Consider the following 14,217-nt stretch of genomic DNA (forward strand, 5'->3'; position numbering starts at 1 on the left):
AAATTTACTTTCTTATTATTTGGGTTTATTCATATATTTAATAACGACGCCGGAAATGGTATTTTTGATTCCCACGCATTTCATTGCTAGATCTAATGCTTTAATTGTTTGATTAACATCGCTCACAGATTAGAAGAGTTTACATTTTGTTTGATATAGACATAATTATTTGGTTTCATCAGTCACGAGGCATATATGCTGCACACTTCGATTTTATCATTTCTGAAAACAAAAAAAGTGGCGAAATGTCATCAAATGCAATGTCAGGATCATTGCTTTGATCTATTCGCTGAAGAATACCTCTTAACAAACTTGATATAAAAGATTTTTTACTGATATTGTAATTTTATTTTATCTGTGATAATTTTGAACACAAACTATGATTGTTTGGCGTTTACGTCACTCATGGGATCAATTATATGCGATTATTTTTTGCTTATATAAAATTTTGCCAAAATAGTTGGATTTTTAGAAGATATTACGTCTTTATGAAACTAAATACACAAATTGGCGCTTATGTCACTTATGCGGTTACGTTTATTACATAGGTCATTTATGTCAATTATAGCCCTTATGATGCCTGACAATTTTCCATATACCGTTTTGATTCATATTACGGACAGCTTCAAATTCCGGACACTCTCGTTTGTATGGGAAACATTTCACACGAAATATTTCAATTTTCGCCGTCCAAAAGTTCTCATTTTCGAGGCTCGTTTTATTAGGTTTTTTCCATAAATATCATTGCAAATTTATAATGCCCAACTACTTTAGACGTCTCTTAAGTGGTTGAACGATTTCAATTGATGATTTGACTGTTCCATTAATGATTATCATGAGCTGTCCGTAATTCGAATCAAAACGTCCGGAATATGAGGCAAAAGTGAGGGAGCGTCCAGAATAAGAATCATGAAAAGGCCACACGTTTTGATTTATTTAAAATTATTCATGTTGCGGACGCGTATTCTTTACCCACCATCCGAAAGTTAAGGGCTTCCGACGCTCGATAACGCTAAAAAATCATACAGAATGATTTATTTTGTATGGTCCAAGCTGGGTTATACTTCACTGAGGCCTTACGTGTCCGTAATATGAATCAAAACGGTACGTCATTGAGCTAAAACGCCTATAACGAAAGTTATGATTTTTGTCCCGAGGTCCCATGCATTCGAAGCACTGTGCGACGGTACTCAGACGTCAAAGTAAATTTGACATTATCTGTTGAGTGCTTTTTAGTTGGAATATTTTCCAACCAGCGAACATCCAACCATCGAGTCATTCCATGTAGCGGACCCCCAACGAGCGGATCCCCACTGTAGTTAGATGAACCGCAATTCAATAGTGTAATGACGTTATTTTATGAAAATTCATTCAATTTGTCTCAAAACTGAGCCGGACTCATCTTGCCCCGGGTGGCCATCTTGTCCCGTTCTACCCTACCCAGTTTCTCCTGTATAGTCTCTACAGTAACAATGGGATGTCATCACTTTATTCGACACTCGTACACACTTTCGTTTCACTTCAATTTGTCTTTATTAGTTAACTAGCGTATTAAATAAATATTTACAAAGTTACTTGTTCCGTTGTTTCTACTCGTAGCATTATTTGCATGTCACGTCTACAATTCACGTTACAATGAACAGACAGTTCAATCTTTATTTTCCTCTAATTTTCACAATTTTCCTTCGTTTTTTGTTCATACACGTACTGTGTCGTTTTCTTTCGTATTTGTTGGCTAATAGCTAAGTTTTGTGTTGCATTTTCTCTAATTGTAATCCCTAACGTTACTGTGTGTTCGTTGTTTAGTTTAGTCTGTATCGGTGTGTATGTGTTCTAATCGGTCCTAAATTGGGGCTAGAAATAGAGTTCCTTCTCCTGGTGCGTTTGGTTTGGTCAAAACAGATTCTCTAACTACGCGTGTCTGTATTGGTGCAGAATTTTCCGTTTATTTCATTTAACCCGAAATGCTTTACTACATGCTAATCTGTGTAAATACTGCTGTAATAATTCGATAAGGAGTAGGGAGTTCGATTAGGGCAAGTTGGATGTCGGTTTTGGTGGATGGAACAAATGTGGCGACTAGACTAGTGTTGGGGCGCCATATTGTTTGCCACACAAAGTATCATATGCACGGAAAAAAAATCCGTTGCCGGATTCATGAACAAAAAGTCATGATTTCATAAAATTTTATGTTTCATGATATCATGACTAAAAGTCATGAAATCGTGACTATTATGCAAGAATTCGTATGCTCAGGGCGTTACACAAATCTAACTGTCACTTTCTTCACCTTAGTCAACGTGTCTCGTTGCGATCGGTGATCTTTTCTAGTGAAATCATAACAAAAAAAAAATGTTTTGAAAAAGTTTAAATTCTTCGGAACCTTGTCATCATATCGTTGACATTCTTGGTGAAATTCTTGTGAGTTCCAACATTGTTTCACGACACAATCAATGTACTTACTTAATCGTGACTTTGCAGAACCGGGCAATGTTTCACTTTGAGCGAAGATTTTGCTTGACAAGCTCATCGGCGATTTTAACTGTTCGGAAGTGATGCATACCCCACGTCCTATAACAGAGCAGGTCACAAAAGGCCTTCGGCAGCCGGTTGATCCAGTTCCACTTTCCACATCCGCAGAGTTGTTAAGGAGTGTTCCATGACTCATGCAATCCACCAGCCCAGGGACCATTTACCAATTCAATTGATGCTCGAAACAATATTTTGCGTACAAACCTAACCACCGAATGTTCGCGTTCCTGCTAAAGATGTCACACTCGTTAGGTTGACATTTGTGGAATGTTTTCACGGTTTATTACAATACTATCGGCACAAAAGCAGTAAAACTTTGTTTTATTTGTTTACAAATGGCAAATATAAACTGGGATCTAAATTGACGTATAATGTTTCGTTTTCATGAACTGAGTTCATGATTCAGGGATCCTGCTTCATGATTTCATGACTCAAGTTGCCACTTTTCAGAACCAAAATTGGAATCATAAATGACAGGCATCTGAATACATGAAAAGTGCTTATGTTTTCATGACCTGTGTTCATGATATCAGATCCTGCTTCATGATTTCATGACCGAAATTGCCACTTTTCGTATCAAAAATAGGAATCATAAATGACAGATGAATAAATCCATGAATTTTATTCATGGTTCCAGCATACATGCTTCATGATTTGAGAATTTTAATTGCCATTTTTCTTCGCTAAAGATTGAAAACGTAACGTACAGCCGGCGTTACGGTAAAATGCTTCATGATTTCATGACTTTTGGTCATGGTGTATTTTCATAACATGAAAACACACTTTCCTCCCGAAATCATGACTCTTTCTCCTGTTTTAGAGTGCCGCATTTTTACCCGTGTGGGAGGTCGGATTGTGGTGGGGAGGTCTGAACTAAGGTCGTTTCTAGCTACATATGTATATAACATAAATTGGTTCGTTAGCGTTCTCGGTGATCGAGCTGGTAGGTCAAAGTGGTGAGGAGTAGGGTAAATTGCTTTGGGTGAAAACGAGTTCACTACTAAGGCAGAGAGGGACAGGGATAGGGATTTATAATTTAAGCAAATAAATAAGTGTTCTTTAGATTCAAAGATACTCGTAATATATCCGGCTTTCCGGGATTTGGCAACAGGCTACCGCTTTTCTTCCTCAACCCGGATCTAGATATAAGCTACTACACGACAAAATCTACAACTTAGTGACGGGATTGAAAATCATCGTTTTTTGATGTCGCTAATTCTACTCTTCTAGTTTTCTTTCTCTCTCTTTTTTTCTTTTTGCACAGGATATAAGAAGAGGGATGATCAATGGGGCGAGAGGATTGATTGATTCAATAAGTTAGGCGTGAACATAAATAGATTAGAGTGAGGATGAAGGGGAGCTCGGGATTATAGAAGCGAGTTGGTTCTCATTTTCTTCTAAGATAGAAATTTAGATGAAAAGATGAGTGATTAGTGCTTGGGGAAAGCTCCTCTTGGGTGGTGGATGGTGGATGTAGGGTGCTCAAGTAGATTAGATAGAAGCTAGGAAATTGGATGCATTCAAGGAAGCGTTTGTTGGTTTAGAATAGGTTCAACATTCGTCTACAGATACAGTCACTGGGCGTAAAAAAGCTTCGTTGAATGGCTTTGGCTTCCCTGTTTTCCAGGGAACCAACGAAGATCTGTTTACGAATGCTGAATCGCTCCTGCCCTGTTAGGCACATTCCGTTGAACATCACCAAGTAACTGATTGCCCGACCTGCGCGTGGTCACGCTCGCGCAAGCCAGGTGTCCAGAATGCCACTGTTTACCTAACCATTAAAACAAAAGCATCTAACAAATCGTTAACCGTTCGAACAGCGAAGCTCCACATGCAATTCGTCGTGCACAACCGCGGCGCCGCGGAGGGATCCGTTGAAGCGTTTTACTTTGACACCAGGAACACGTGTGAGCTGCTGGGAGGGAAAGATATGGATGGTTTGGGATGAGTGTTGAATGTCAGTACCGGGACCCTAGTTTTACCTGGACAGTGGCATGTGGTTAGCTACAAAATATAAAAGAAAAAAGAGAAGAAAAGAAACCAAAAAAAAAAACGAGACCAGAATGTGATTTGGTTACACGTATTAGTTCACCTTGAGAAACTGCGACACGAAGGTGGGAACCGTACCTTTGCGATCGAAGTGTCTCACCCGTACGAAGAGAAAGGCGGCGACTAGCGAGGCAACAGCCAGAACCAACAGAAGCATGACCAGGCCACCGACGAAGCTCGGCACTGACATACAGATGGTTTCAGGATCCACCGTACGCTGCGATTGGATGACAACGGTTTCGTTGTTGGCAGCACTGTTCAAGGCGAAGTTCACATCACCCGGGGCTACGACCTGGATGATTCGTTCCGTGTTGACATCGGTCATCTCCTGAGCGTCACGTTTGTAGATACGAGGCTTGACGACCACTTCCATGGTGTCACGTCGTCGCCGAACTCCACGGAGGTCATCCAAGCCTTCTACCGACCGGGGTCGGCCTCCGAGGCTAACCAAGTTACCATCATTGACCATATCGTCCTTTCGTTTGGTGACGGTTACATATCCAGACTGTCCTGGTGGCGGTGGTGGCGGCATGTTGATATTGTCATGAATTTCGTTCTGCAGTTGATTTTGGTTCTGGCTTTGCTGAGGAGCATCTGATTGGCTGGAACCTTCCTTGTTCTCGGCAGAGTTGACTGAGGTTTGGGCCTGTGGTGGTGGTACAACATTGTCCTGATTCTCCGAGTAAGCTCCAGAAGAGTCCGATGGGTGTCTTGGATCTGGGTATGCTGGGGGCACTCCGTATTCCGATGGTGGTCCGTATTCTCCGCTCAATGCACCAGGAGCACCGTACTCTCCAGAAATTCCATTACCTGTCAAAGCTGGCAATCCGTAGTCTCCTCCTCCGCACTTGGGTTCTGGACAGTTGTATCGGCAAACCTGGATCACACACTGGAAGTGGACGTTCATCGAATCTGGGAACTTGAAAGCCTGGAAGTACGCGAATGACACGACCGAAGCGGATGGTCCAAAGTTTTTGATCTTCTGGAATTTGCTCATAATCTTCGGCCGCACGACGCATCCATGTTGATCAACCAGCTGAATAGGCGCACGCTTACCATCGTGAGCAACGCAGTTACGGACCAGCATATCGAACTTGTTCTCATCATCCTTGATAGCCAGCACCATAGTCATGGTTTGACCGATCTTCACGATACCCGAAACTTCGGAAGCCCACGGACCCTTACCGACCTGAATCTGCATCCAGCATTGTAGATTGTCACCAAGGAAGTTCGCAGTCACAGCATGGAGCATGTCGACTTGGAATGGACGGAACGTGACGGCCTTCTCGTAGAAATCATACCAGGTACAACGCAACTTACGAGCCTGAAAAGGAGTCGATCATTGTCTGACAAAACAACTTGGTCATGTTAACGACACTTACCTGATCCCAGACTTCCTGGACGTATGGGTCGTACTGGATGATGATGGTGTTCTCGACGTAACTTCCGGACGGAGTTGGTGCACCAAAGTTGGCAGCATTGTGGTTCGCCGAGCTGCTCATGCCGCAGCTATTCAAGAAGATCTCGAAGGTCGCACTCAGATGACCGGTGCCGGGTTTCAGATGCACACAGTGCGGGTCACTGTAGAATCCCTTCGAGAAGATCATTCCGTAGAAGGGTCGATCGAATTCGATGTTGACGCGCATATGCGTCTTCTCGCACTGCACCTGCAGGTGCTTGATCTGGGGGCTATCGTTCGCGGCCGACAGGGGCCAGGGGTCGTCTCCACCACCACTGCTGCTGCTACTGCTGCCGCTACCACCGCCGCCGCCACTCAACAAACCAGGCGTTCCGTATACTGGTGATGGTGCTGGCGGCCCATAGACGGCTCTGTGCTCCAGGGGCAGTGCGGCCGAATCCACGAGGGGGGCGTCACAGTCGACATTCTGCAGAGAGGGAAAGCAACGAAGAGGCTTTTAAATATACATGTTCATTTAGTTCAATTTTCTTTCGCTTGTTTGGGCAAATGTTCATAGAAATCAATAAAATGTATGGAGAGTTTACCACGATGGTTTAAGGGGAATATTTTCATGATTCCCAAGCTGCACGGTTCACAGGGTTTCAGTTTGTGGTCTAACATTTCAAAAAAATCCTTGCCTAAAAATATTCTATCGTTGAAAAAGGGAAATATTCAATTATAGTATGAGAACACCTTTCATGACTTTTATCCTTTATGTTTTTAATCTAAAACGATGCAAATAAGATTTGAAGACATCTAAAATCGAACATTTTATTACTTTTAACTGAGGGCTTATGTAGCGTATGACATTTCGGAGCCGATTAAATTTTGATGTTTCTTTTTCTATGTCAAAATTGTAACCCATTATAAAAGGAAACTAAAATCGAATAAACCTCATATTTTTTCATTGTTTTTTTTCGGGTATTACGTTTTAACTGGAACCTGCTCCTCAGCTAAGTGTAAGCACTTCCACCGTTATTGATCAAGTAGTTGCATTTCTTATTAATTATATCTGCATTTCTATGTCACTAAGATTTCTTCAAATATCACAAGCACGATTTCCAGAAATTTATGTAAAGATTTCTAAAGTAGTTTCGCCCTTTGTTTTTTTTTTTGAAGAAGAAGATTACAAGGAATTATACAGGAGATAACTCAAAACAATAACATAGTAATTCGATTGAGGATTGCTCCAGGAATGGTTTCAAGAATTATTCCAGGATCTTCAACAACAGTTTTTTTTTCAAAAATTTATCTGAGAGTTTTTTGAAGAATACATTCAGTAATTTCAACAGAATCACCCCATATTCATACTTTCGTTTCTAGTGAGTGCCTCTAGGTGTTCCTTTCGAAAATCTTTCAATATTTCTTTCTGGAATGCTAAGGATAGTCGGTTCTCGGGGTTTCAAACCAAAAACTTGATCAAACCCGCATTCGACGAATTCGCATTTAAAAATTAGAAATTTTTCGAATTCGAGTTCGGGTCGGGTTTGAGAGACTTCAAAACTATCGGCTTCAGGTCGGGTTTGGGCTGGGAAAATGTCAGATTTCGGTCGGGTTTGAGTCGTCTATGGTGATCATTACGAACAGAGCAACAATCTCCCAACAAATATGAAAGATGAATAGGAATTGAACAACTCACTCTCAAGCGAACTCCACCAGAAAACTGTTATTTAACTATTAATGTAACTCGGGCTGGGAGTGTCCTTATATGTCAAAAATGTTTAAATTACTAGTCTTTTAAACTCGGGCTTTAGATGGATTTCCTTGATTTTTTTTTCGGGTTTAAAACAGAAAAAGGGTTTGGACACTAATTAGTTCGGGTTCGGGTCGGTTTGTGAAACCTTACCCTATCTACCTTCTGGAATTCTCAAAAAGTTACCTCCAGGAAATTTGTCTGGATATTATCAGAAAATAAATATTTTTCCAGAACATACACTTGCATTTTTCCAAGGACTTCTTTATATACTTCCAGTGTTTCTGATTTTTTTTTCCAAAAGTTCTATTAAGAACTTTTCAAGTTGTTCCATCTGGAATTCTTCAAGAAGTTCAGTATAATCTTTACCTCAAGAAATTCTTCCAGTAATTACTTCAAGATTTCTTCAGGTATAACTTTTGGAAATTCCAGATGAGTTTTTTCTTCCATCAGAAGTGTACTGCCAGGAAGTTTTAATGAACTTCCTTAGCATAGTAAGCCTGAAATTCTGTATGAAAGCCTTCGGTAATTCCATGTGACACCTATGGGGACTTATACAACATACTTCTTTAAATTCTTTTATGGAAAGTTAATCACGAATCAATACAGAAATGCATCCAGCGATGTTCTCAGGAAAAATCTAGTGATAACTTCCTGGGTTTTCCAAAAGAATTCTCCAGAAAAAATTTTCGGTGTTCTAGCAAGGATTCCTAGAAAATGTTTCTCCTGGATTTTATTAGAAGGACCCTTAAGTGATTTTTTATCTGTTCTCCCAAGAAGGTTTGAATCATTTTTTTATTAACTTTTCCATGATTCATACACTATACTGAGGAGTACCGCAAACATTTGCACGATGACTTGAATAACTGTTTTATTGATTTCTAATAGTTTCAGTTTTCCTTCCAGGCCCTTAAAAAGTAAGATATTAAAGTTCTAAAGCCGCATTGATTCAAAATTTTGGTCAACCCAATGCTGAGAAAATTTGAATCCAGTTTAGTTTTTGAAAAATATCACAAATCCAAGTATAAATTTGGTAAAAAATATTATTGGGCAAAATACCTATGAAGTAAGATTAATTCATTCGAAACGTCAATTAGATGTGTTATCTTAGAGATGTTGAACGAACGCTTATGTATGATTTTTAAGGTTGTGACCCCAAACTTTTGAACGGAAGTTCACATTTTTGATAGGGCATCCAATTGGAATTCTATTGGAATTCCTCCAAATTTAGAAACTGTTCATGATGAATTTGAATTAATGATTCTTTCAGTACTGTCAGAGATTACTCCACAGATTACTAAACAAAATCTCTGAGGATTATACCATAATAACTCCTGGAGGCTCTCGAAACAACAACTGTTCAAGTATTCTCCTGTAATTCCTCCGGGAAATTCTTGAGCAGTTTCCCATAAAGTGCTCCTAACACTCTTAACTAATATTGTAGCCGAAAATTAAAGGATTTATCTACGATTTTTTTTTCTTCTATGAAGTTTCCAGAAAGAGATTCTCCAGGAATGTCTCCAGGGATCCCTTAAACAATTAATCCAAGTTTTTGTGAAGTCCTTCACAAACTAAAAAAAACAAGAGGTGAGGACGGACCTGGTGTGTTGGTTGGAACACATGCCTCTCACGCTGACGATCTGTGATCGAATCCCATCCCCAGGATAGTCGTAAAAAACAAAAAAGATTATATTGACGACTTTCTTCGGAAGGGAATTGAAGCCGTTGGTCCCGAAATAAACTAGTCGAGTCAAAAATCTCGTTCTTAAAGGTAAAAAAAAATACCAACGTGGTCATAACAAACAAAACAATTTGTCTAAAATTTTTATACAATTTCATAAAATTGATTACCACCAAAGATGGAAAGGAAGATTTCTGTATCACCAACAATTTAAACATGTATCAGATACAAACCAGTCAAAAAGAACACTCCATTAATTTTGAGAAATTAATAGAGTCACTAATTCTTCTTCTTCTTTCTTTTTGGCATTACGTCCCCACTGGGACAGAGCCTGCTTCTCAGCTTATTGAGTATTTCCACAGTTATTAACTGAGAGCTTTCTATGCCAATGACCATTTTTGCATGTGTATATCGTGTGGCAGGTACGAAGATACTCAATGCCCTGGGAAGTCGAGAAAATTTCCAACCCGAAAAGATCCTCGACCGGTGTGGGATTCGAACCCACGACCCTCAGCTTGGTCTTGCTGAATAGCTGCGCGTTTACCGCTACGGCTATCCCTAAGTCACTAATTAGTTGGACGAAATTCCCAGGTATTTGTAGGTTATATAAGAATACAATTTTTCAAACAATTTTCAAAAATGCAAAAAAGATTCAGTCATAAAAAGCTTTTCTCATATGCGTGTTATGAGTCAAGGTCTAAGCCAAAAATAAAATCATTTTGATTTCCGAGCTACGGAAAAATACACAAAATTCCAAATTGTACCCCGTCTAAAGGCGGGGTTGTGTATTAGAGGGTTAAGGCCCATGAAGCCGAATACGCCACAACTCTTACAAGTCATTTAGTTTTTGAGTTATTTTAAAATAAAAAAAAAACAAGTTGAACCGCGGAATATACCTAAATATGGGCAATTTCATAAAGAAATTCTGCATTGTTAATAATAATTGTTTTTTTTTCTGTCAACATTCAGCGTAAATGTTGAAAACGATTCTTTGGCGATGCCATTTTTAGTAAAACCCAATTTTCCTTACTCACATCATTTGCAGTACTCATGTGCAGTGCTGGGAATGGTAATAGTAGTAGGCTTGAATTTCGCGAAAATCACGTGGCTTTCCCAATACAGTAGTTCAAAAAAGTGAATCTCATCAAGTAGCCTATGTTGGATGCATGAATTTTCTAAATCGTTAGTGTCATTGAAGGCTTTAAATGCTGGAAATGCAGCGGGAAATAGAACATTTTTCTACATTAATTTTGGGATGCCCTTAGCAACGGGTGTTTTGCGATTTTCAAGGCTCTTTGCCTACAGCAGCGATAGGCGTGAGTTTCACTGGCTTCGCTGACTGCGATTGGCTTTGTTTGGCTACTGTAAATGAAATTAGGATTTTTTCCCAACCCTGGTCATGTAAAGTAAGACTGTTCGGTTGCGTCATCTATAACCACGCACTGTATTTTCTTTTGACGATTTCATGCGCTTTTTGAGTAGCGCCCAAACCGTTGATTTTAGCGATATAGTTTGTACGGAGAAGTTTCTTGGTATATTAACCTTTACGTTACCAGCCTCCGACAAGGCATTTTCAAATAGCTGCCATTTCGTCAATTTCCATTCGATTTTTTTGAAGCCACCGTCTGTTTACATTAAAAAGGTTTCAGTTATTTGTCATAAATGGAGAATGCTGAATTCGGAACTATGCCGGAGATATTCCGGATTGTACTGGGATCACAAGGGTGCCAAATTTGGGAAATGTGGTTATTATTTTATTTATTGCAGTTACAACACTGAAGTTTTAATGTAAACTATAAGATAATGGTCTATTGTTATCATTTCAACATAATTCGAATAAGTGAACCTTTCCGGAACATCGTAGCCGGTTCCGCCAGGACCAATTTGGGGACATTTCTGTTTCATGTCCAAAACATACCGTGTGACGTCTCAATCTGCATGAATTCGGGAGAAAATGTCAATAAAAAGAAGAAAAACCCCGGTACAAACAGATGTGGCCACTCCAGATCTACTGGCACAGGTTCTACGAGGGCCTCTTTGGGGACATTTCCGTTTTATGTCCAAAACATACCGTGCGACGTCTCAATCTTCTTGAATTCGGGAGAAAATGTCAAGAAAATGTCGTACCTAACTTTTTCTTCTTTTATTGACAAGTTCTCTCGAATTCACGAAGATTGATACGTCGCACGGTATGTTTCCGACAAAAAAACGGAAATGTCCTCAAAGAGGCCCTGGCGGAACCTGTGTCAGGTGCTGTGGAGTGGCCACGTCTATGGATATTTAGTTTATTCTTCCTTTATTGACATGTTCTCCCGAATTCATGAAGATTCAGACGTCGCACGGTATGTTTTGGAAATGTCCCCAAACTGGCCTTGGCGGAACCGGCTACGATGTTCCGGAACGGTCCACTTATTCAAATTATGTTGAAATGAAAACAATAGACCTTTATCTCACGTTTTACATAAAAACTATAGTGTTGTAGCTGAAATTAATAAACAAATAATCACATTTCCCGAATTTGGCACCCTCGTGACCCCAGTACAACCCGGAATATCTCCGGCATGGTTCCGAATACAGAATTGTCCATTTATGACAAATAACTGAAACCTTTTTAAAGTAAACTGAGGGTAGTTTCAAAAAAATCTAATGGAAATTGACGAAATGGCAGCTGTTTGGAAATGCCTTGTCGGAGGCCGGTAACGTGAAGGTTAATACTGTGATCCGGGGGCAAATTGATCACTTTTTCACAACTTTTTGCCATAATTTGCTTTGGAATTAAAAAAATGATAATTATTTTTTTCGGTAAAATCAGTACTTCATTGATCTCTATCAGTTTATGTAATCGATTTTTTATGAAAAAAAAATAACATTTCATAAAATTAGTTTTAGTATCAAAAATTGAAAATGACTCATTGGGGTGAAGTTACACCTAAATGTATGCAATTTCCCTTGAAATAAGCACTTTATTTAACAATAAACGGTTTTACGAGCAAAAAACTATTCTTGTAATGCTGTATGAGTTCAAAAATGAGTTCAGCAGTTCACACTGAAGCTAAAACAACATTTTTAACACTCAAAGTTTACATGCAGGCTTAGCACCAGCGGATTGTTTAGTACCGACATTTCCAACAGTATTGCTAACACCTTCAAAAACTGTGAATATTTCTATGCAAAACTAACCTTAATAAAAATTAAATAGTTTAAAACCTTCATTAGACATCAATAAACTAGAAAACATGGAATTTCTTTGATGGCAACGAAGTATTAAGCATCCTTGAAAGGAAATGCTATTTTGTACCGACCTGATCAAATTCACCCCAGTGATCAATTAGCTCCCGGATTACGGTATATGATTTTTAGGGGCCATTCACACACAAAGGCATATATCTCAAAAAGTATAAGAGATAGCAAAATCTTTCAAATTGCCAATTCTACAACTTTGCCCTATTGTCTATTTAAATGTTATAGAAAAATAGTTTTTTTACCTCATTGATTGAGTTGAGCATAAAACTTTTTGCATTAAAAGATGTACTTCAATATACCAAGAAACTTTTCCGAACAAACTATATCGCTAAAATCAACGGTTTGGGCGCTATTTAAAAAGCGCATGAAATCGACAAACTTCAACATAGTGCCATGGGAAGTTATTACGAGAAGGGTCATTCTGATCAATTTCACCCCGTTGATCAATGTTACCCCCGTTTTACAGTACTCATATTCATTTTGTAATACACAACACTCAGATTTTTGGCCAAAATTGTAGGGGGCCTTATGGAAATTTAACTTAAAAGAAGTGTATACAGTAAATTCTCCATAATTCGATATTGAATGGACCATCGAGTTAGGGAGGTATGGAGTTATAAAACACAAAACCAGTGCAAATACGATCCAAGGAACCATCTAGTTAGCCATGAAAACTGGAATTGAGGCACAAATACTACACTCGAAATATGATACAAAGTTTTTGAAACTAAAAGAAAACTCCAGCTTGCCAATGACAATCAAGACAGACTTGATGAAAATCGTTTTTTTCTTTTTTTTTTCCTCATCTGTAGAGCCTTTTAACCACTGCTTCCATTATTTAGGAATATTGTGGTATGACCCATATTTTATTTGGTGCTCATCAAATATCCTTTCACAATTGAGATGTGATAGACATTGGTTGATGTGTCACACTGTCCCAACTGGGCACAACTCGTTTTATAAAGTCTATTACCCTATTAGGACCACCTTGCCAAATTTCCAAGGGCTCTAATAACCCTTTTCCAAATGTTAACGTTCTTTGATTAAGCAATGCTCCGCAGTTGCAGAGTAAATGCTCAGCAGTTTCGTCTTCAGCTTGACAAAAACGACACTCAGAGGATTGTATTTTTCCTATATTTTTAAGATGATACCTACTTGGGCAGTGACCGGTCATCAGGCCAGTTATTACCCTAAGATTTCCTTTATTAAGATTCAGTATAGCCCGGGCTTTAGCTAGACTGGGTTTTATGAATCTTTTCGCTTGCTTGGATGTATCCGTGGCGTTCCAATTGGATTCTACCATGGACATTTCCCAATTTTTCAGTTTCATCCTGAGAGTGCACTCAGGAATACCACAGAACGGTTCAGGACCGACAAAGCTCGAAGCTGCACCCTGTCTTGCTAGATTGTCGGCGATTTCATTCCCCTCAATTCCACAATGGCCGGGCACCCAGTACAATGTAACTTCGTTCCTACTGGCCAATTGCTTCAAAGAAAGAATGCATTCCCACACTAACTTTGATCTACATGTGAATGCCTTTAGAGCATTCAAAGCTGCTT

The 14,217-nt window shown here is 39.2% G+C and overlaps 1 protein-coding gene across 1 annotated transcript in view; it reads right to left on the reverse strand.

Moving 5' to 3' along the window:
• Positions 1–3,428: 3,428 nt before the first annotated feature.
• Positions 3,429–14,217, reverse strand: part of LOC5567534 — a 142,584-nt gene continuing 131,795 nt past the window's right edge. Inside the window, exons 3-6 of the mRNA XM_021850213.1 lie at positions 5,964–6,467; positions 4,660–5,905; positions 4,515–4,536; positions 3,429–4,444 (exon numbers count right to left, since the gene is read on the reverse strand). Of these exons, the coding sequence (XP_021705905.1) occupies positions 4,417–4,444; positions 4,515–4,536; positions 4,660–5,905; positions 5,964–6,467 (1,800 nt within the window). The 3' untranslated portion in view covers positions 3,429–4,416. The remainder of the gene's footprint in view (positions 4,445–4,514; positions 4,537–4,659; positions 5,906–5,963; positions 6,468–14,217) is intronic.

This window comes from Aedes aegypti, chromosome 3, assembly GCF_002204515.2.
Source record: "Aedes aegypti strain LVP_AGWG chromosome 3, AaegL5.0 Primary Assembly, whole genome shotgun sequence".
In the NCBI taxonomy this organism is placed as follows: Eukaryota; Metazoa; Arthropoda; class Insecta; order Diptera; family Culicidae; genus Aedes; species Aedes aegypti.